Source organism: Heterocephalus glaber, unplaced genomic scaffold (genome assembly GCF_053883595.1).
Source record: "Heterocephalus glaber isolate CG9 unplaced genomic scaffold, H.glaber_assembly_v1.0 deba00001428, whole genome shotgun sequence".
In the NCBI taxonomy this organism is placed as follows: Eukaryota; Metazoa; Chordata; class Mammalia; order Rodentia; family Bathyergidae; genus Heterocephalus; species Heterocephalus glaber.
The window spans coordinates 26,159,233-26,182,277 of record NW_028258293.1 but is presented as its reverse complement, the minus strand read 5'-3'; the positions used below and the strand labels follow the sequence as shown (position 1 = coordinate 26,182,277).

General features: G+C 36.2%; 1 protein-coding gene across 3 annotated transcripts in view; it reads left to right on the top strand.

The window, feature by feature from the left end:
• Rrm1 (ribonucleotide reductase catalytic subunit M1) overlaps positions 1 to 23,045 on the top strand; it is a 45,437-nt gene that overhangs the window by 9,651 nt on the left and 12,741 nt on the right. For all 3 annotated transcript variants that reach the window (XM_004863334.4, XM_087211839.1, XM_021243268.2), the window contains 10 exons: positions 1,716 to 1,816; positions 4,441 to 4,500; positions 5,325 to 5,364; positions 5,804 to 5,966; positions 14,584 to 14,725; positions 16,120 to 16,203; positions 17,953 to 18,114; positions 18,483 to 18,562; positions 19,311 to 19,512; positions 22,546 to 22,695. In XM_004863334.4, the coding sequence (XP_004863391.1) occupies positions 1,716 to 1,816; positions 4,441 to 4,500; positions 5,325 to 5,364; positions 5,804 to 5,966; positions 14,584 to 14,725; positions 16,120 to 16,203; positions 17,953 to 18,114; positions 18,483 to 18,562; positions 19,311 to 19,512; positions 22,546 to 22,695 (1,184 nt within the window). The remainder of the gene's footprint in view (positions 1 to 1,715; positions 1,817 to 4,440; positions 4,501 to 5,324; positions 5,365 to 5,803; positions 5,967 to 14,583; positions 14,726 to 16,119; positions 16,204 to 17,952; positions 18,115 to 18,482; positions 18,563 to 19,310; positions 19,513 to 22,545; positions 22,696 to 23,045) is intronic.

Below are 23,045 nucleotides of genomic sequence, written 5' to 3'. Positions count from 1 at the left end.
CTCCTGACTTGCTGCATGAAAGGGTTAAGAAATCCTTATTCTTTCCTTTTGTTCACTCTTTAGGCAGATGTAATGCTGATGTGGTTTTGAAAAAATGAATACTGTAGTATTTGTCTACAAATTCTGGCACAAATTGTTTACAGCATTTTGGTCACCATTAGCCAGCACTTCAACACTCCCTTTTTATAGCTCGGGAATGTGGGCAAAGGAAAGTTAAATATTTTGTTTAGTATATAAGAATCCAGTTGGTAGACTGTGATTAGAAATCTTTTGACTCTGTGGGGAAAAAGGAACCCTTCTCCACTGTTGGTGGGAGTGCAGACAGGTGCAACCACTGTGGAAATCATGTGGAGATTCCTCAAGAAAATCGGATTAGAGGTCCCATTTGACCCAGCTATTCCCTGTCTGGGTATCTTCCAAAAGAATTAAAGGCATCATACCACAGTGATATATGCACACCCATGTTTATAGTGCCACAGTTTGTAATAGGTAAATCTTTTTTTTGGTACTGGGGATTGAATTTGGGACCTTGCGCTTTCGAGGCAGGTGGCAGAACCACTGAGCTAAATCCCTGACTCCTGTAATAGGTAAATCTTGAGAACGACCCAAATGCCCATCAACTGAAGAATGGATAAAAAAGATTTTTTTTTTATACAATGAGTACTAATCAGCAATAAAGAAAGATAAATTTGTGACATTTCTAGCTAAATGGATGCTCCTTGAGACCATACTCTTAAGTGAAATAAATCAGACACACGTGTAAATATCACATTGTCTCTCTATTGTGAGAAACTGAAAAGGTAAATAAGGACCCAAATGTATAATAGATAATGTGAAATAGGAAAAAAATGTTCAAAAGGAAAAGGAAACTGGGAACGGGGGAGAGGGAAAAGTAAAGAAGGGGAAAAAATGGAAACAAAGCTTTTGTAAATAAGGAGAGGAGGGGGTTTGAAGGGAGGGGAGGGGATTGGGAGAAAAAGGAATCGATATATATCATGTACAAAGGGTACAAATTGCCTTTGATGAATGTGATCATTATGTATATTTAAATTGTACCAATAAAATTAATTTTTAAAAATGACTAAAATATTTACACAGTTATCAAAAAAAAAATCTTTTGACTCCCAATTTCAGAGCTGTTGTATAAGGCCTCAAACATTATATCTTCTCTCTGTAGTAGGTTTATTGTGAAGATGTCAGTTTCCCTGAAATTGATCTATAAACTCAGTTCAAACTATACGAGAATTTGTATATATATATAACTTTTATGTGTAAATACAGAAGGCAAAATACTGCTGTGATGTCTTGGGAAGAGCAGAGTGAAGGAACTTACCAAATGTATGTTTCTAGAAGTAAACTTCTTGGGATGATAGATTTTGAGTTTTGAGTTTCTGTTCTAATAGAAGAAAAAAAAAACTGATGAGAAGTGATGGCAATTTCTATATTTCTTTATTTTCAATTAATGATTCTCAATGTGGGTGGGTATCAGAATCATCTGGGAATCTTTTTTCAAGCTGCCAGAGCTTACATTCAGCCTCACTCTGGAAGATTGTTACCTTAAATGCAGTAGTATTGTGTTTATTCAACATGGATATGTTTGTTGAGTACTTTCTGCCTAGACACTGAAGTGGGTTGGGATGAAAAAAGGATCCAGAACTACTCTTTTAAACAATTAGTTATTAAGTGGCTCTGACATTAATTTAATTTTTTCTTAGATGTGATGGAGGACCTCTACAACTACATAAACCCACATAATGGCAGGCATTCTCCCATGGTGGCCAAGTCAACACTGGATATTGTTTTGGCCAATAAAGATGTATGTATAATTTTTTCTGGTGGAAATTTTAAATAGATTTTTTTTAAAAACCTACAAAAAAATTTAAATACTACAAAAAGTATTGATAATAACAGATTCTCTCTCCTGCTCTGAATTTTTATTTTCCTTACTAGAAGCAACTTCATTATATCTTTCTTCTTTTTTTATTTGTAGGACAGGGGACTGAACCTAGGACCTCATGCATACTATGCAAGGGCTCTACCTTTGAGCTACACATAGCCAGCTTTGCATTTTATCTTTTAAAATTTTTTAAATGTATTTTTTCTTTTAAGACAGGATCTCACTATTTATTCCAGACTAGTCTTGAACTTATTGTGTAGCCTAGGCTGGCCTTGAACTCATGGTGGTCCTTCTGTCCCAGCCTCGTGAGTGCTGGGATTATAGGTGTGTGCCACCATGCCCAGCTATTTTTAAATGTACTTTTTCAGAGCTAGTCTGTATATTTGTGTACCTGTGTGTAACATACTGTACATACTGTTCTTAATGATGCTTTTTTGCACTTACTAATATACCTTAGAGATTGTACTATATCAGTGTTTGTGAATTTACCCTCTTCTAACAGGGGCGTAATGTGTTTTATAGCCATATTGTCATTGTACATATAAATAAGAATTCTTCTGGTGATGAATATGTTTTCCATTTTTCACTGCAGTGAATATTCTTGTATGGTAGATGTTTTGGCCCTAGATGAATATACTGTAAGATAAATTTTTAAAGTGGAATTGCTGAACCAGAATATGTGCATTCTAAACTTTGATAGCTATTACCAAACTGACTCCCAAAAAGATCGCTCAGATAAAACTGAAAGGTCTTGCTCAGTGACTTTTGAATCTCCTTTTTAACTAGATCTAAGAGGATAGAAAGGTAAAGATGCATAGGTCTAGCAAAGAGGCTTTTTTTGCTGTGGCTATCTGGGTAGATTAGAAACCAGTTTTAACATTAGGTAATAGAATGATTATTTGATTTTTCTCCCTAAATATGTGTCTGATGTTAAAAAAACTAAGGAAACTTGAGTTATTTCTGTGTTGCTCATGTATATAATCTTTTTTTTGTTTTGTTTTTTTGTTTTTGAGAAGGTCTTGCTGTGCAGTTCAGGCTGGCCTTGGAACTACCATGTAACCCAGGTTGGCCTCAAACTCATGGCGATCTTCCTGCCTCAGTCTCTTAGAGTGCCTGGAATTACAGACCTGTGTCACCACGCCTGGCCTTCATGTATATAATTTCTTTTTTTTTTGAGTCAAGGTCTCACTTTGTAGCACAGACTGCCCTTGCACTCACTGTGTAGCCAAGGCTGGCCTTGAACTCTTCAGTCCTCCTGCCTGTACCTCCCGTGTGCTGGGATTATAAGTGTGTGCCACCACCCCCAGCTCATGTATATAATCTTTTTTTTTTTTTTTTTTGTACCAGAGATCGAACTCGGATCCTTGCCACTTGTGAGGCAGATGGCAGAACCACTGAGCTAGATCTCGGGCCCTTATGTATATAATCTTGAACACAGGTTAAAAACAAAACAACAACAGCAAAATCTGTGTCTAAAAATAGAAATATCAATAGTCAAGTATTTTATGTCTTCAATATTCATGCTAGGCCTGTACGCATCTTTTGCAACAAAGATGCATTTAAGACTTAGTTGATTACTTTTTTGTGATACTGGGGATTGAACCTAGGGCCTCAGGCATGCCAGGCAATGCTCACTAAGCTACATCCCCAGTCCTTTTTTATTTTGAGACTGTCTTGATAAGTTGCTTGGGCTGGCCTCAACTTGTCTGAGTACCTAGGATTACAGGCATGTGCCACTGTACCTGGTGAAAAGGAGCTGTTTAAAGGGACCCTCACCTCATGATGGGGACAGAACCCAGGGCCTTGTGCATTGAGGCCAGTGCTCTGCCACCGAGCCATGCTCTCAGGCCTCTGATCCCCTTAAATTTTAGAGAAAGAAGGAAAAAAAGAAAAGGACTTTTCTAGTCCTTTGACATGGATCATTATGCACAAATGCTGTTAGTATTTTTGAGAGACTGGGTTCATTTTTTTCTATTCCAAGTGATTATTTGTACCCAGTTGCTTTTTTCCTCCAGATGACTTTGTAGTCTACAAAACTTCAATAATGACCAATTCTGCTGTAAAAATCTGTCACAATAGTAGTTTGCTTAAGACCCATGGAATGATCATGAATTTTTGAGAGCCTGTAATCCTGCTTTCTGTCACTGGTTACCATGTGTATTATATGCAGTTTAAAATGGGTTTATTTTTAAGGTAAACAATGTAAATTAGTAAATATGTGCCTCTTTTAGACTTAACCAATCTAAAAATATGTTTAAGGAAAAACAATATGTTTAAGGATGATAATATAGCTACTTTTATGCTTATGTCCTTTCCCTCTCTGTTTAAAGATGTATTAGAAATGTAATAGGGCAATTTTGGAAAATTTCTATATTTTTTGTTTTGTTTTTTTCTAAACGTTGGATGGATTTCTATTCTATAGCAATGAGACTTAATGTTATCTCTTTTGTATTGTCAATTTTAGTTCTTGAGGTGGGGTAAAATATCAGGTTTTGTGAAAGTAAGTCTAATTATATTTATGGGTTCTTTTTCACTCTCATCAGCGCCTGAATTCTGCCATTATCTATGACCGAGATTTCTCTTATAATTACTTTGGCTTTAAGGTAAATGAATAATGGGTTTCAAATATGTCGGGATTCCTCCTTCAGTTGGGGAATTGTTTTGTTTATATTTTGATGATACAATTATGATAGTAATAAAGTTGTTGGCAGTTACGATGACCCTGGAGGATTAGTGGGGTTAAGGTAGTGGTGGTGGTTTGAATTAAGGCAAAGATAACTTATCCATTTATAGTTTTTGAATTTTACAGCTATTACTTCTGTATTACTTGAGGAATTACATAGATAATATGCCAAAATTATTCTGCTTTTCTGTTATTTTTGTAATAACTATTTATGGAATCCCTACTATATGCCAAATTTTCTAAGTACTTTTGTGTTGACAGTATAATACAGTGATTGAGAATGTGAATGTTGGTGTCAAACCACCTGGATTCAAATCTCTGCCCTATTTCTTTTTTTTTTGCCCTATTTCTTAGCAGGTTATTTAATCTCTGCGTCAGTTTTTTTATAATGGGGCTGATATAAAATTTTAACAACAAGTTCTGTTGAGGATTAAATAGGTATATTGCTTATATTAGTGTGTAGCTTGTTACAAGTACTTTGTGTTAACCATTGAGATGATGATAATGTTAATACACTATTTATGCTATAATATATCCAAAGCTGAATTTCTCCAGAAATTTTCATGCAAACAAAACATTTGGTAATGTTGTAGATTGAAGGTAGGAGTAAATGTGCTATTATTTTCAGTTAAAATTATATCAATATTGAGAGGATATAAATAGATCACCTTATTATGATGGATAGGTCCACTGTGTCTTTAAGAACTATGCTCTAAAAATTTTTGACTGCTTTACTTTTTCTAGACTCTGGAGCGGTCCTATTTGTTGAAGATCAATGGAAAAGGTAAGAAATGGAATTGTGTGTTATGTTTTCTTTTTATATTGAACAGAGAGTTTTGTGCTGTTAGTCTTAACATTTCTATTTAGACTGTAAATATTTTGAACCTCAGGTTTAGTTTGTGAATAATTGTCCTGCTTAATGGTATAAAAAGGTTTTTTGGTCTCCTTTTTTTTTTCCAGTGCTAGGGATTGGGCTTGGGATTTAGCTCAGTTCTGGTACCTGCTTCACAAGTGCAAGGTCCCGAGTTTGATCCTTGGTACCAGAAAAAAAAAAACAAACCATGTCACCAATGCTGGAGATTGAACCTGTGCCTTGTGCATGCTGGACAAGTGCTCTACCATTGATCTACATCCCTAGCTCTGGTCTTCTGTTTTTTTATTCAAATACATTTTAGCCTATTTTTCTGACATGTCTCATCAGTGAAAACTTGTTTTGTTTATAGTGGCTGAAAGGCCTCAACATATGCTGATGAGGGTATCTGTGGGGATTCACAAAGAAGACATTGATGCTGCAATTGAAACGTACAACCTTCTTTCCGAGAAGTGGTTTACTCATGCTTCTCCTACTCTCTTCAATGCTGGTACCAACCGCCCACAACTTTCTAGGTATGTGTCATCTACAGCTGCTTTTAATATTCTGAAACGGTTTTGATGAGGGAAATAATAAGAAAGTAGGCAGTTTACATTAAAAACATCACTGGCTCCTCTGATTAAATGAGATTTGCATTCTGGAAAGATCTCTGAATGGTGTGTGGTAAATGAATTGGATGAAGGCAAACATCTAAAGTTGATTATGGTGGTGGTTGCACAACTCTGAATATTCTAAAAGTCATTGAATAGTTATTTTAAACATATGTGAATTATATTTCAATAAAGCTGTTTAAAAGTAGGGCTGGGAGTATAGACCAGTGGTAAAGTGTGTGCTTAGCATGTATAAGGTGTTGGGTTTACTCCCCAGTCCCCCCACCCCCCAAAAAGAAACTAAATGCTGAGCTGGGGGTATAGCTCAGGGTAGAGGGTTTGCCTAACATGTGCAAGGTTGATTCCCATTACTGCAAAAATAAAAATTAAATTTAAAAACAAAATGTCAAGAACTAGTTAGGGAACTCATAGTAATTTAAATAAAAAATTATGGTAGCTTGGATTATGGAGGTAAAAGTAGAGATTGAAAAAAGTAGACAGATTTAAGAGATTTTGTAGGTAAAGTTGACAATTGAATAATGTTTTGAATGTGGTTCCTGAGTTTATGGGTAGATTAACAAGATAAATGGTGATGCCATTTTTTGAGAAAGAGAACACACTGACAGAGTCTGATAATATGTAAAAAAATATGCCATTAGCAAGTTGGTTTATCCCAGGAATTCAAGGATATGCCAACATTAAAAAATATTAATATAATTAATTGCATTAACATTTATATATTTAATGCCCTTTCATAATAAAATACTTTAAAAAATACTTTAGCAAAATAGATACAGAAAATAACTTCCTAATGTGGCAAAAGATACCCACTGAAACTTAAGTTTATCACTTTTGTTCTCAGCATAGTTGTAGGGGCTTGATCCAGCATTGTATGAGATGTGTTGAAAAATACAGTGAATGTTTAAGTTGAAAAAAAATTTATTATAATAAAAGACACATTGCTGTTTATCTCCCTCAGAATACTCCCCCTTTGAACATGCTTATCCCATTGTTCTTGCCACTTTCTGAATCAGTTCTAGAAGATCTCTTTCATGAGTATCTTTAGTTATCCTGTCATGGCTGCCTTGATGTCCTGGATTGATTCAAAATGTTAACCTTCTTTCATGGTCATTTTGAGTTTAGGGGGGGAACCAGAAGTTACATGGTGCTAAATCTGGTAAATAAGGTGGATGAGGACACACCATGTTTTTATGAGCCTGCCTGTTGGGTGGCATTTGGGTGGCATTTGGCAGTAGCATTCACTGTATGTTTGATCAAACCTGTAAAGAAACTCAAAAGAGGACTTCCAGAACTGCTTCAGAAAGTGGAAAGAATGATGGGATGAGTGTATTTTAAGTGAAAGCGAGTATTTGGAGGGCAGTTAGTGGCAACCTGTCTTTTACTATAATAAATTTTTAAAAATTTAAACATTCACTTTATATTTTGACCATACCTTATAAGGAAAAGATTAGAAATGAGAGAACAAAACTAATAATTCACAAATGGAATTTTTACATAGAAAACTCAAGAGCAGCTATAAATTATTAAAATCAAAAAGATTTCAGCAAAATACCTAGGTAAAAGTTTGCTATAAATTAATTAGTTGAGGGGCTAGGGTTATAGCTCAGTAGAGCACTTGCCTAGCAGGCACAAGGTTTGATCCCTAGCACCAAAAAAAAAAAAAAGTTGAGTTTTTATACTTTAGCAGTTAGAAAATTAAGTTCTAAAATATACTATTTATAATACTAGAAGGGACCCAACAATAAATATAATAAAAAGATCTTTAAGGAGAATATTTTCAATCTTGACTAAAAGACATTAATCTATAGATTCAGTATAATTTGAGTCAGAATTTCAACATGCTAATTCAAAAAATTATGTGGAAGAGCTGGGTGTGGTGGTGCATGTCTGCAATGCTGGCACTTGGGAGGTGAAGCAGGAAGATTGCTGTGAGTTGGAGGCCAGCCTGGGCTACATAGTGAGTTCGAGGCCAGCCTGGACTACATAGTGAGACCCTGTCTCCAAAAAAAAAAGTTATGTGGAAGAGCAAAAAGTAAGAATTGTCTAGGAGACTGGTCAAAGATAATCAAGTCTGAATCCCTGGGACCTGTAGGTATGATTAAGGATCTTGACATGGGAGTTTATCCTGAATTATCCAAGTGGACTCCAGTCCAATCAAAAGTAACCTTTTAGGAGAGGCTGAGGGCAATGTGAAACAAACAGAAGAAGAGAAGGCGATGTGAAGGTGGAGATAGAAATCAGCGTGCTGCAGTCACAGCAAGGGAAAACCAGTAGCCACTAAGAGTTGGATGAGGCAAGGAGCAGATTCTCCCTGAAGATCCTGGAGGGAGTGTTCTCGATTTTGGCCCAGTGATACTGGTGTTGAACTTCTTGCTTCTGGAACTGTGAGAAAATACATTCCTGTTTCAAGTTACCAGATAGTGACTATGTTAAGGGAGCCACAGGAAACTAATACAAATAGCAAAACAATTTTGAAGAAAAAGATGTACAGACTTCAGAACTACTAGTCAGGCATGGTGCATGCCTATAATTCCAGCACTCGGGAGGCTAAGGCAGGAGGACTGCTGTGAGTTCAAGGCCAGCCTGAACTGGATTGTGAGAACCTGTCTCAAAAAAAAAAAAAAAAGGCCTCAAGACTACTGTAAAGCTGTAATGAAGTGGTAATGAGGACCGTGTCATATTTACTCTGGTTTAGATAAAAACTACTGGTTTATAACAGAGAGCCCAGAAACAAACTTGTTACAATGAATCACTGAGGTCTCATTGCATTAGGGAAATTGGTTATCTTTCCAGGAAAAAAATAATAATAGATCTCTTTTCTTCATACCACATACAGAAATAAATTCAGGAAAAACGTCTAAAGTCTAAAGTCCACAGAAGTTCATAAGAAGAAAATAAATACCTGCTTTTCTCTTTCCTCTTAACTTTTTATTAGGAATTTCAATCACACAGAAAAACTTTAAAAGGACATCAAATACCTGTATGCCCACAACTGCCTAGATTGAAAAATTACTAAAATTTTCCATAAAATAATATGTCTATTAAAATTTTTTATAAAATAAAAGAGATTGGTTTTTTTTGTTTGTTTGTTTGTTTTGCTTTTTTTCTTTTTGGCCAAGTTATTTGAAAGTGAGTTGCAGGGCTGGGGATGTAGCTCAGTGGTGCTGTGCCTGTCTGGCAAGTGCAAGGTCCTGAGTTTGATTCCCAGTTCTGGGGGAAAAAGAAAGTGAGTTGCAGACATCATGACTCTCAGTATTTCAACTTACATTTTGATAGACTATATATTACCTCAGTGGTAAAGGATTTCTTGAAGAAAGATTGAAAAACAAAACACCATGAAGCAAAAAAATTAGAAAATTGACTACGTTAAAATTAAAAACAACCAACAACAAAGTAAAATGCAAGTTTTTCTCTGGGAGAAGATATTTGCACTTGTTAACTATCTGTAGACTACAAGAAAAAGACAAAAATTCAAATAGAAATAAGGGCAAGGCAAACCTGCAGACACACAGTGACTACTGATGACCCCAGAGGCCTCCATGGAGAAACACACCAGTGGAATGGAGATGTGGACACTGGACTGCGGCTGCTGGTGAGTTATCCAGGTTCAGACCTCACCCAGGAGAGGGCAGTTGGCTGGAAGCCATCCTGGAGAGGAGCTAACTGAGCTCAGAACAGCTGTGGGTGGACTCCCATCTAGTAGCTCCCTATGTCTCAGTGTGGGTTCTGAGTTCAAGCCAACAGGAAGCCAGGGAGCAGAGTTCGAGCCAGCAGGAGATACATAGACTGTTGTATGCTCAAGAAATGCAGTTCCAGGGCTGGGGATTTAGCTCAGTGGTTTCGCCGCCTGCTGTGCAAGTGCAAGGACCCGAGTTTGATTCCTGGCACCAAAAAAAAAAGAAGAAGAAATGCAGTTCCAGACTTATAGCCAGAAACTGGCCTGAATTGCAGAGGAACTAAAGGGGCTGGCTGGCTGGGATTATCAACTACCCCACTGTGAAGCTGCAGCAGGCTTGCTGGGATTAATTCAGCTCTGGACTCTTATTTGCCCACATTGCCTACCAGTGATAGCAGAGACACACCTTGAATTGGACTTTGTTTTTTTCTTTTCTCATTCTTTTTTATCCTCCTTCCTGATTCTTGTTTGTTTGTTTTTTTTTTCCTGATTCTTGTTTTTTTGTGATTGTGTGAACATGGCTTCTTTTTTTTTTTTTTTTGCTGTTTTTCTATTCTGTTCTTGTTTTTGTTTTTCCCTTTTCTCTCTCCCACCTGTCTTCACCAGTTGCCTAATGTTTGCCCTCCAGACTTTCTTCTGATCTCTCCCTCTTCTTCTATTTGTGTCCCCTCCCCATCCCTTTTAAGTCTTCTCTCCTAAGGGTAAAATCACCATTTGAAGGGCTTATTTATCACATACAATTTTTGGATTAATTCTAGATTTCATTATATAACTGTAAATCTAGTTCATATGGTTAAAGTAGCAAATTAATAGTTACCACAATTTGTTTTTGTCATTTTCTAGGCTGTTTTTGATGCTGTTGTTATTGTTGACTGTACTACTTTAGCCACAGTGACATAATTGTGCTAATCAGTTGTTCCTCCTGGTGTACCAAGACTGAGATTGCCTGAGGGTTTAAAAAACAAAAAACAAAAAACAAACCTATAGGCTAGTGCCAAAGAACTGGCGATTGGGCCATTTAGGCAGAAACTTCTCATCCCCAATAAATTGAAGAGGTAGACTCTTGTGACAGACTCAAAACCCAAAACCCAGCTACAGTTGGAAGACACTTCTGAGTTGTCATTTCCTAAGGGTTCTGAATACTGGCTATAAAGCTCCTCGCCATAAGCAATACACAAGCCCAATACCCAGGAATCAAACTTAACAAAAAATTGAAAATGAGAAGACACTTAAACAAGATGCAACCCTCAGACTCTCAGCTCACCAAGGGAAACCCCAGGGACAGTGAGGTGGAACAGTCTGAAAGCCACACACCTGAACTATCTGGAAAGTGATAACAGCAAAAATAACAAAGCAGTGAATGAGGCTCTAGAAAAAATCAAAGCAGAAATAATTTCCCAGATAACTGCAGAGGTGGTGACTAGAATGAAAGACATGTTTAGTGACTAGAGCAGATACAGACAAAAAAATAGAGGCGCTCAGGAACATGATGAAAACCATGAATGCCCAGCATAGGAAAGAAATAGAATCCATCAAACAGATTCAAACAGATATCCAGGAGATTAAAAACTCCGTTGAAAGTATACACAGCAGAATGAGCCAATCTGAGGACAGAATATCAGACAGAGAAGACAGGATTGTGGTTAATGATCATGAAAAGAGAGATTTCCTAAAAATATCAAGGAACCATGAGAAATCAATCCAGGAGCTGCTAGATGATGCAAAAAAGAATAACAAGATTGATTGAAGTCAATGAAAAAGCAAGAAATAGTGCAAACTACATAAAAAGCCTCTTCACAGAAGTAATGGCAGAAAACTTCCCAAATAGGGAAAAAGAATTTGATATACAGATAAATGAGGTATATAGGACTCCAATTAGCCATGATCAAAAAAATCTTCCCCAAGGCATATAATAGTCAAGATTCCAGAAATTCAACACAAAGACAGTGTTAGAAGCTGTTAGAGAAAAGAAACAATCACTTATAAAAAAAAAAGCCCATTAGAATCACAGCAGATTTCTCAACACAAATTCTCAAGAGAGCTTGGAGTGAAGTATTTCAAGCCCTAAAGGAAAGCAACCGCCAACCCAGATTGATGTACCCTGCAAAACTGTCTTTCAAAATTGATGGAGAAATAAGATACTTTCATGACAAAGAACGCCTGGAGAAATTCATGACCTTGAAACCAGCACTCCAAAATGTTATGAAGGATATTCTAGAAACAGACAACAAGGATTACAGTTCCATGAACCCCAGCAATATGAATCCACCAGGCAAGGCAAGAAATTAAACAGAAGAAAGAAGGAAGCCAACAACATGAAAGTAACATGACAGAGATAAGACAATACATATCAGTCATAATCATCAATGTTAACAGTCTCAATTCACTAATCAAAAGAAACAGATTGGTAGAATGGATCAACAAGCAATAGCCAACAGTATGCTGCATACAAGAAACACATTTAATTCAAAAACAAATTCATAGACTGAAAGTCAAGGGATGGAAAATAATAATCTATGTGACAGGAACCTGGAAAAAGGAAGGGTAGCTATTCTATTTGCAGACAAAGTGGATTTCAAGCCAAGACTGATTAAGAGAGAGAAAGAAGGTCATTACATCCTTGTAAAGGGAACAATCCAAGAGGAAGAGATAACAATCATAACTGCACCAAATAGTAGTGCACCCAAATATGTAAGACAAATATTAACAGACATGAAAAATTGTATAAGCACTCATACAGTTGTAATTGGGCACCTCAGTACCCCACTGTCACAAATAGAAAGATCAACTAGACAAAAAAAATCAACAATGAAATGTTAAAACTGAACCAAACTTTTTTTTTAATATGATAAGCATTTTTATTTAAGTAGTCATATCTTTTAAAGAAATAAAATATGTTTAGAGAAACTCTTACATTTATCCACATACTTACCATTTCTGGTGTTGCCTTTTGTGTGGATCTGAGTTATCATCTGGTATCATTTTTCCTTAGCCAAAAGAACTCATTTTTTTATAATTCAGATGTTAGTAATAATTTTTTTGTTTGTTATCCCTGTTCCCAGGACCTTGAAATGTCTTTATTTTGCTTTCACATTTAGTTTGAATATAGGGAACTAATCTGCCTGATGTAGACTTCTAGAGTAACCATTTTTAAAAACCACTTTGTTTGGTTTTTTGTTTTTGGTACTGGGGATTGAACTCAGGACCTTGCGCTTGTGCAGCAGGTGCCAGGACCACTGAGCTAAATCCCTGGCCCTTAAAAACCACTTTGAATATGCCGTTCCGATGTCATCTGTCTTCCACTGCTTTTAGAGAAGTCTGCTTTTAATGATGTCCTTGTCCCTGTATGTGTCTTTTTCCCACAGTGTTTTCTCTTATTTTTATGTCTCTTATACAATGTTTTCTCAGCAATTTTTTTTTTTTGAGACAAGGTCTTGCTATGCATGAACCAAACTTTTGAACAAATGGACTTGGTAGATGTCTACAGAGTATTCCACCCCACCACATTAGAATATACATTGTTCTCAGTTGCACATGGGACATTCTCCAAAATAGACCACATACTAGCTCCTAGAACATGCTTAAGTACATGCAAAGGAATTAAAATTATCCCATGCATATTATCAGACCACAGTGCAATGAAATTAGAAATCAGTGGCAAAAAAACCCCCAAGAACTTCATAAACACATGGAAATTAAATAACACCCTCCTGTACAACCAATGGGTCACAGACAAAATTAAAGGAGAAATCAGACAGTTTCTACAATTAAATGAGAATGATAATACAACATACCAGAACTTATGGGATGCAGTGAAAGCAGTCCTATGGGGGAAATTTATAGTGGTGAATACCCATATGGGGAAAACAGTGGTCTCAAATAAACAACCTAATGTTAACCTCAAGCTTTAGAAAAAGAGCAAGTCAAGCCCAAAGCTCATCTGAGGGAGGAAATTATAAAAATCAACAGAAATTAATGCAACAGAGAGTAAAACAAACAATACAAAGGATCAATCTAAGAGTTGGTTCTTTGAAAGATTAAATAAAATTGACAAACCCTTAGCCAATCTTATCAAAAACAAAAAGGAAAGAAAAGACTTAGATCCATGCAATTAGGAATGAAAAGGGTAAAATCACAATGGATCCTGCAGAAATTCGGAAGATCATCAATACCTACTTTGAGAACCTGTATTCTTACGATAAAGAAAATAAAGTAAGTCTACATGTGTCAATAGGAATGAATCATTATAACAATATTGAGTTAAAAGCAAGTTGCAGAAGAATAAATAAATATACAAGCAGAAAAGCTTTAAATGTAGAACCTAATAAAAATGCTGAAGTCAAAATGCATCAAAATGTTAGGTGATCACAATTATCCTATATTTGTAGTGTCTAATTTCTTGAAGTGGAGGCAAGTACAAAATATTGTTACATTAGTTTCTGTATCTTTCTGAATATCTGAATATTTTATAGAAAGTCAGTGAGTGAATAGAACACATTTTAGTAGTTGAATATTTAAGATAGCACATGAACCATCGGAAGAGTAAGGTTCCTGAATTGGGAGGAAGTTGAGTTGCAAAGTGCAAATAGAGGAGTCAATTTTTTTTCGTGGCAAGAGGATCACCACAAATTCAGGCCAACCTGAACTACATGTTGAGACTGTCTCAAAAAACCCTAATAATAATAATAATAATAATAACATTGGTATGTTTCATTGTGTCATTGACTTTTAGAAACACTCTTGTAGAAAACACTTAGGAACCTGAGTTATGTTTTGGGATTATGTAATCATTTTTGTGACTCTGCTTCATTTCTTAGCTCTGAGTTGTCGCTTTTTCCCCTGTAGCTGTTTCCTTCTGAGTATGAAAGATGACAGCATTGAAGGCATTTATGACACTCTGAAGCAGTGTGCATTGATCTCTAAATCTGCTGGGGGAATTGGTGTTGCTGTGAGTTGTATTCGGGCAACTGGCAGCTACATTGCTGGGGTAAGCTTCTGTCGTAGGAGATTTAAGAGGGGAGTTGAAATCCAAAAGCAACTGTGCTTATGGTTAAGAGGACTTAATTTTGTAATGCTAGTGTTTGGGAGACCTGATCTCTGTTCATTACTAGCTGTCTTTGTGCGTTGGGAGTGGTCATTTCACTTCTTCTGGCTTCATTTTCATCTGTCTTATTAGAAGTTTAGCTTATGCTAGATGATCTCTAGAACTCTTTTTACCTCAGATTTTAGAATTCTGATTTATTCTAACAGTAATAATAATAGCAGCTATCATTTATGGATAGGTTACTATGTGCTAAGTCTGTAATAAAAATATTTTATATGAATGAGTCATTTAACTCTTACTACAACCCTATGATATAGCTACCATTGCAGCCACATACTAGGAACTTTATATCTTACTATAATCTTGTGAGTCTAGGCACCAGTGTTTTCATTTTATAAAATTAGGAAACTGAGGCTTAGAAGTTTTTTTCAGAAATCAATATATGTGGTAGAGACAGGATTCAAGCTGCAAACATTGGCCCTTAATGATATAAGCTCTAGCTTTTTGGTAGTTTACTATTCATTGGGAATCAAGTTAATGATTTGGAATGAGAGTTGGATTTAAATCCTGTCTCCACTACCTATAAATAATGCGGCCTATGGTAAGTTACTTTATATCTCTGAGTTTATTTCCTCATCTGTAGTGTAAAGCAACTGTTTAACCTTATGGAATAAACTTCTAGAAGGAAACTTTTATTTAGTATTTTATTTAGGTACTGTGGTATATATAAAACTTATGCTTGTAGTATAATGAGCCATCACTTGTATCTTTCTAGAATGTTTAAAGACTTACCTTGGGGTTAGAAGGGTTAAAGAATTTAATGAGGTATCTTCTAGTCATACTGGTCCTTATTTTCATAACCTCATTATATAATCCATTCATTGCTGAGAATCTCCATTTACTGTATTTATTGCTTTGATATATCCATTTTGTATGATTCGTATTATAAGGTACTTTGAAATCTTTTGGGAAAAAGACATTATAGTAATGTATATCTTTATAACTAGAAGGTTGTAGAGATAAATTTAGCTACTCTGATTTTGGATTGTTTTGATTTATAATTCTTATATCACATTGTAAATTGGGGATGATATGAAGTAATATTAGTTGTAATTTTTTCAATGACATTTTGTTAAATTTATGCTGGACACTACATTTTCATAGCAAAGGTAGAAATGGAGAGCAGATAAAACTTCATACATTGCTATCTAGAAATTAGGCACCCTTTTTGGTGAAAGATTAGGAAAGAGTAATTATTCACTTTTGGGACACTTTGTTCTTTTCTTGATGAGTCCTCTGTCTCCTGCAGATGTCTTTACTCCTGACCTTTCTTTCAGACCAATGGCAATTCTAATGGCCTTGTACCAATGCTGAGAGTGTATAACAACACAGCTCGATATGTTGATCAAGGTGGAAACAAGGTATGGTCTGTTATTTGAAAGGACTGGAAATCAGAATTTAAAATCTTAACTTATGTATGCTTATAGTAAGATTGTTTAGTTATGTATAGTTTCTAAGTACTATGGTTTTTTTTACTTTTAAAAATCAGCTTTTAAGAAGATATAAACTCCCTTTTTAAAAGTGCACACACTTTATTACACAGTTTGATGGGTTTTGACAGATGTAGACATTTGTGTAATCACCATGCTCATTAAGATGTAGAATACTTCCCTTATCCTAAAATGTTTGCTCATGTTCTCTGTATTATTATTTTCCTGACACTGGAACAAAATACCTGATACCTCCATCTTTAAGGAGGAAAGGTTTATCTTGGCTCATGGTTTTAGAGATTTCATTGCATAGTTGACCTGCTCCAAGGCACAACTGACATGGTGGAGTGAAGCTGCTCACCTCATGGCAGCCAGGAAAGAGAGTGGAAAGGGACAAATGAGGGATAAGAATATACCCTTCCATGTCACCCTCCCAGTGACTTCCCCTTTCCCACCAGTCTTTACTTCTGAACCTAAGATCTTTGGAGGACATTTTAGATCTAAACCATGGCATACGTCTTTGCATTCAGTCACCACATCATTCCTGCCCCCATACATTTTATCTCTGGCTCCAGGCAGCTACTGACCTATTCAGCTTTTTACATGCCAATTTATTTGCAAAACATTTCTGATGTTGTGAATAACATTGAAATGGGTCATAGTATGTGTTCTAGGTTTTTCTCTTTTTTTGTTGTTTTTTTTTTGAGACAAGATCTCACTGTGTAGTCCAGGCTGGCCTCGAACTCATGGCAATCCTCCTGCTTCAGCCTCCCAAGTGCTGGGATTACAGGCATGCGCCACCACATCTGGCATTCTAGGTTTTTCTTTAAAAGAAAAAAAAAATAACTGAAACAACAAAACCCCTATTTTATGGAAGGAAAGTAGGGTTGAAAGAATTGAGTTGTTTACTCAATACTATAGTAGGATAGTTTGGCAGCTAGTTTACCTCATAAGAATTTATAGCCACATTAATCATCTGACTGTTATGGACTTTGGTAATCTTGATATCAACTTTAATAAGAGCACAAATCATATTGTCAAAGTTAAAACAATTTTCTTTGGGCTTTATGTACATGTCATGTGATAGAAAGTAATCTTGGCCAAAGCTGAGGAGGAGACTGCCTATTCACTGTGTCATCTTGAACAAGTTACTTAATTTTTCTTGTTCCACATTTTCTTTATATCAGCTCTTTGTTGTTTTTGTTCTAGGGATTGACCCTAGGATCTTATGCATCCTAGGCAAATGTTTTATCACTGAGATACATCTCCAGCTCTTTTTTTTTTTGGTACTGGGGATCGAACTTGGGTCCGTGTGTTTGCAAGGCAGGCAGCAGAACCACTGAGCTAAATCCCCGGCCCCTCCAGCTCTTTTTTATGTTTTTATTTTTGAGCAAGGTCTTGTTATGCCCAGACTGACCTCCAATTTGTGATCCTGCTGCCTCACCCTCCTGGTAGCTGGCATTACAGCATGTGCCCCCATGTATGGCCAGTTGTTCTGTTTTTATTCCTGGAGTTGTAAGAAAAATGTTACTACTTTACATTTTTATAGTACTTTTATTTGAATTATTTTCCTTCAGTAATTATAGTGGAGATCAAAGGAGGTATTATAAAAGTGCTTTGAAAATATGGAGTTTCTTTGTTTCATTCTGATCCTGAAAATGATGATTTGTTTACCATTAGCGTCCTGGGGCATTTGCTATTTACCTGGAGCCTTGGCATTTAGACATCTTTGAGTTTCTTGATTTAAAGAAGAACACAGGAAAGGAAGAACAACGTGCCAGGGATCTTTTCTTTGCCCTTTGGATTCCGGATCTCTTCATGAAACGAGTCGAGACTAATCAGGTGAGAGAAATTGGTACCTGTTAGTAGTAACAACTTGATTTATGGGAGTTTCTTATCAGTCATGTTAAGTCATGTTTAGTAAGAATCCACCTGTGTGTGATTCCACAGGAGACATTCTGAACAAGTTAGGAGATGCCATGTCTATTTTCTTGCATTTCTATTTTCTAGAGTAGAAACTACCTGACCTAAATGATTAAAAGGTCATATACAAAAGAGGGGAACTAGAGTTTTGACGTTGAGTTTAAAATGTTTAATTTCACAGCAAATTTTCAAGAGACCCTATGAAAGCCTTTTCTTGCAGTGTTTCAGATGGACTGTGGTTGGTTATTTCAAGTTTCTTATGGGTGGTACTTTTCTTCCTTTTGTAGGACTGGTCTTTGATGTGTCCAAATGAGTGTCCTGGTCTGGATGAGGTTTGGGGAGAGGAGTTTGAGAAGTTATATGAAAGGTATGAGAAAAATATGAAAGTAATAAATATTTTAACTGTGGTTTTTCTTAGTTGGAGAATCCAAGTACTAAATATCTTTTAAGTCATCAGCCTGTTTCTAGGAATCTTTGGAAGTATCTAGGAGAAAATATGATTAGTAAATTAATTTTCATCAGATTTGTCTTCTGACTTCACCAAAATTGGTTTTTGTCATCTTAAAACTTTGGAACATGTAAGTAGATGCTTGGTTTTTTGGGTTTTTTTTTTTGTACCAGAGATCAAACTCAGGACCTTGCACTTTTGAGGCAGGCATGATGTCACTGAGCTAAATCCCTGGCCCCAGTGCTTGGATTTTTTTAATTGATCCATATAAAAGTTAAGGCAGAGACCAACAGGGTTATTATTTTGTTCTCTTTCTACAATACTTTTGATAAGTTATGCTTTATATTGCATAATAATCATGAGTGAGTAGGACACACGTTAGGGTTATTATAATTAGCACAATATTAAGAAATTTGACTGTTGTTCTTCCTTTTTTATTATAAAAGGTACGATTAATTTGATGTAATGGGAGTCATTTGAATGGTTTGGAAGCTGCCTAATTTTCCACTGCGGCTTTAGCCAGAGTAAAAGGAATATCATGTTCCTTTTTTTTTTTTCTGTAGTAAAACATGCATAATTTTCTATTTCAGTATCTTTCTTCAAATTGTCTGCAATGAAAATTTTTCAAGGGAATAAATATTAAACTAGTATTAACTTTGTCTTTCAGTTATGAGAAACAAGGTCGTGTTCGCAGAGTTGTAAAAGCCCAGCAACTTTGGTATGCCATCATTGAGTCTCAGACAGAGACAGGCACCCCGTACATGCTCTACAAAGATTCCTGTAATCGGAAGAGCAACCAGCAAAACCTGGGAACAATCAAATGCAGCAACCTGTGCACAGAAATAGTAGAGTATACCAGCAAAGATGAGGTAGGTAGAGAAACTTCTGCATGGAGTACAGAGAGAAAACTCTTGGACACTTACTGTTTGTGAATCCCTCACTAGATTTCACTTGAAGTGAGTGAAGGATGTTTTTGTAAGTTTGTTGTAAGCAAGGAATGCTAAAATAGTACAAAGGAAAACAGTATGATTTATGCCTGTAAATATTTTTTAGTCTAAGCCATGTAAAAAGACTGTCATTTTGTTTTTTGTTTGTTTGTTTGTTTTTGGTAGCGGGGTGTCATTTTGTTTTTTACATGCACATCATTGTAATACACATTATATACTTGGAAAAAACCCCAGCAGTATATAAGAAAAACACAAGTGGGTTAGGGTCTGCATTCAGATTAAGTATGTATAGGGTCCTTTATCTCAGATCTCTAAGATTTCAAGGCTAGAAAGAGGACATTTTAGAAATTGCTTTGGAGCTAGAGATGTAGCTCAGTGGTACATGCATAATGTCCTGGCTTAGCATGCATCAGGTCCTGGGTTCAGTTTCCAGCACCACAAAAGAAAAGTTTAGAGAAGAGTGTCTTAATGACAGACAGGTCAGAGATGGGGCTAGTTTTTGTGCCTTGTGAAGTTTGTTTCTATGGAGCAAAAAGATTAAGAGTTGGTATATGGAGAGATGGTGTTGGTGGAGGAAAGGAAATAGATAGTGGAAGATGACATGTCACAGATGTAGGCAGCTGTAATCTAGCCCTTGAATGTTCCTGACAGGAAAATAGCATCAGAATACTAAGATGGAGAGGATTGCTCTTGACTCAGGGTCTAGACTAGAGTGTTTGGTATGAGAAGAGGATAGAAGTTGCAGTAATTGGATGATAGGCTGATTCGATATTGGATATAAACTATGGAAATGAGGAAGAAACAATTCCAGATTCCCCCTAATTTTAGAACCTTTAAAAAAAAAAGCAAATGAGGGCCAGGATTTAGCTCAGTGGTGCCGCTGCCTGCCTTGAAAGTGCAAGTTTGATGCCTGTGTACCAACAACAACAAAAAAAAGCAAATGAAAAGTCAGAGATAGAGCTGGGTGTGGTGGCACGCCTATAATCCCAGCACTCGGGAGGCTGAGGCAGGAGGATCATCACAAGTTCGAGGTCAGCCTGGGCTACATAGTGAGTTCAGGGGCAGCCTGAACTACAAAGGGAGACCTTGCCTCAAAAAACCAAAAAAAAAAAAAGTCAGATAAATAAGAATTGAATTAAACACTTAAGGTTACAGTTTAATGTAAAATTATTGAGTACTAAATGCCTTGGGAATATAAAAAATATTTTTAGTTGCTGCTCTCTGGAAACCTCCTTATTGGAAGAAATTGATGTAATACTCAAGTAACAATTATGCAAGATAGAGTATATTACACAAAATTGCAGAAAACTTCTCTGGCTTGCCAACCCATTCAGAGTTCTTCTTTTCATTGAGCTATAATACACATACCATAAAACTCACCCCTTTAAAGTGTACAAATTCATTGTTTTCAGCAAATTAACATTACTGTGCAGATACTGTCTAATTTTAGAACATTTTCATCACTCCAGATGTTGAGAGCCTGTGCCTATTAGCACTCCTTGTTCACTTCCTGTTGCCCCTTTCCTCCAGCTCCTGACAACCATTAATTTTTTTTCTGTCTCTGGCTTGCCTATTGTGGACATTTCAAATGCGTGGCATTATACAATATATGGCCTTTTGTGTCAGGCTTCTTTCACTTAGCATGTTCTCAAGACTTAGCACATGGTAACATGTATCTATACTTCATTCCTTCCCATCCAGAGTTCTTAAAATGCTGTATAAGGTTCTACCCAACTGCACACTCCCACCTCATCTGCTGTTACTTCCTCCATTCTTTTTGCTCTGTTCCAGCCCACTAATTTTTTTGTTGTTCCTCAAACATGTCAAGCATGCTCTGGCCTCAGAAATTTTGCTCTTTTCCTTGAATATTAAAATTTTCTTCTAGGTAGCCATATAGCTTGTTTTCTAACCTTTTAATTCTTTGCTCATATGCCATGTTCTCAGTGAAGTCTTTCTTGACATTCTCTTTAGAAGGACTTCCCCCCCCAAATGATCAAGATGTGATTTGCAGTATATATATGTACCAGTTCCAAAGGTGAATGTAATTATGTATTTCAAACATTTACTAATAAATATTTGTTTCCTCTGTATTCTTTAGTACTCTTCTTTTTCTGCCTTATTTTTTCTCCATGCATTTATCAGACTTATGTGATCCAAACTATATTTTAAAATGGGTAATTTGTGGAATAAATGTTAAGAGCTTCAGGGAGTCTGGTTAGGAAACCATGTTAGTATTACATATGAGAAGAGTTGACATCTTGGATTGGGAGAGCAGTCAAAATGGAAAAGAAGATGTATTCATTCAACATCATCAAGCACCTATGTACACCAGTTGTGCTAGTGCTAAAGATATTAGGATAAATATGATCCCTGCCTGAAGAAGTTCACCACCTAGTATGATGTAATAGGGAAATCACCTGAAGAGCTTTTTCCAAATCCACGGATTTGGCTCCTGTGTTGTTAAGGGCTTGTCAATACCAGTGAAGGTGAGGTGGACTTCTATTTTGGAAGAGCTTTCTGCAGAAATGTTCTATATTTTGTGGCTATTGAGCACTTGAAGTGTGTAGTACAACTGAAACTGATTTTAAAATTTTATTAATTTTTATTATATGTAGTTAGTGACTACTATATTAGATATTGCACATCTACTGAATACTGAGATAGATGTACATAAAAAAGTCATTATATCACAGTGATATATGCTTGGTAATAGAACTATGTACTGTGCAACTCATGGTTCTTCATCTTAGCCATTTCACTGGTGTGTGTTACAACTCACATGGAACTACATATTGAAGAGATAGAATCAGAGAATTTAGAAATGTACTGAAGAATGATGAAGAGAGAAGTAAAAATTTTAATGTTTAAGTGTCGGATGCTTATGGTGAGTAACATCATTGACACAAGAAGAAATCAAAGTTGTAAGATTTTTGACTACTTTATTTTGCATTCTAGGTTGCCGTTTGTAACTTGGCTTCCCTGGCCCTGAATATGTATGTCACATCAGAACACACATATGACTTTAAGAAATTGGCCGAAGTCACTAAAGTCATTGTCCGAAATTTGAATAAAATTATTGATATAAACTACTATCCCATTCCAGAGGTATGAATAGATTTTGCTGTTTATTGGTGATTATTGAAATACAAGATGGAAGGAGTATAGCTATCATGGTCTGTTCTGCTAGTCATAATTTAAGTGGTTATCATTGAAATAGTGTGAGGTGACTGAGATAAAGAGGTAATTTGTGAGCTAGGTGTGGTGGTGCATGCCTGTAATTATAGCACTTGGGAGGCTGAGGCAGGAAGATTATGAGTTTAAGGCCTACCTGGGCTACATAGTGAGATACTGTCTTAACCTGAAAGAGGAGGCTGGGGATTTAGCTCAGTGGTTCTGCCGCCTGCCTCGCAACCTCAAGGATCCAAGTTCGATCCCCAGTACCAAAAAAGAAAAAA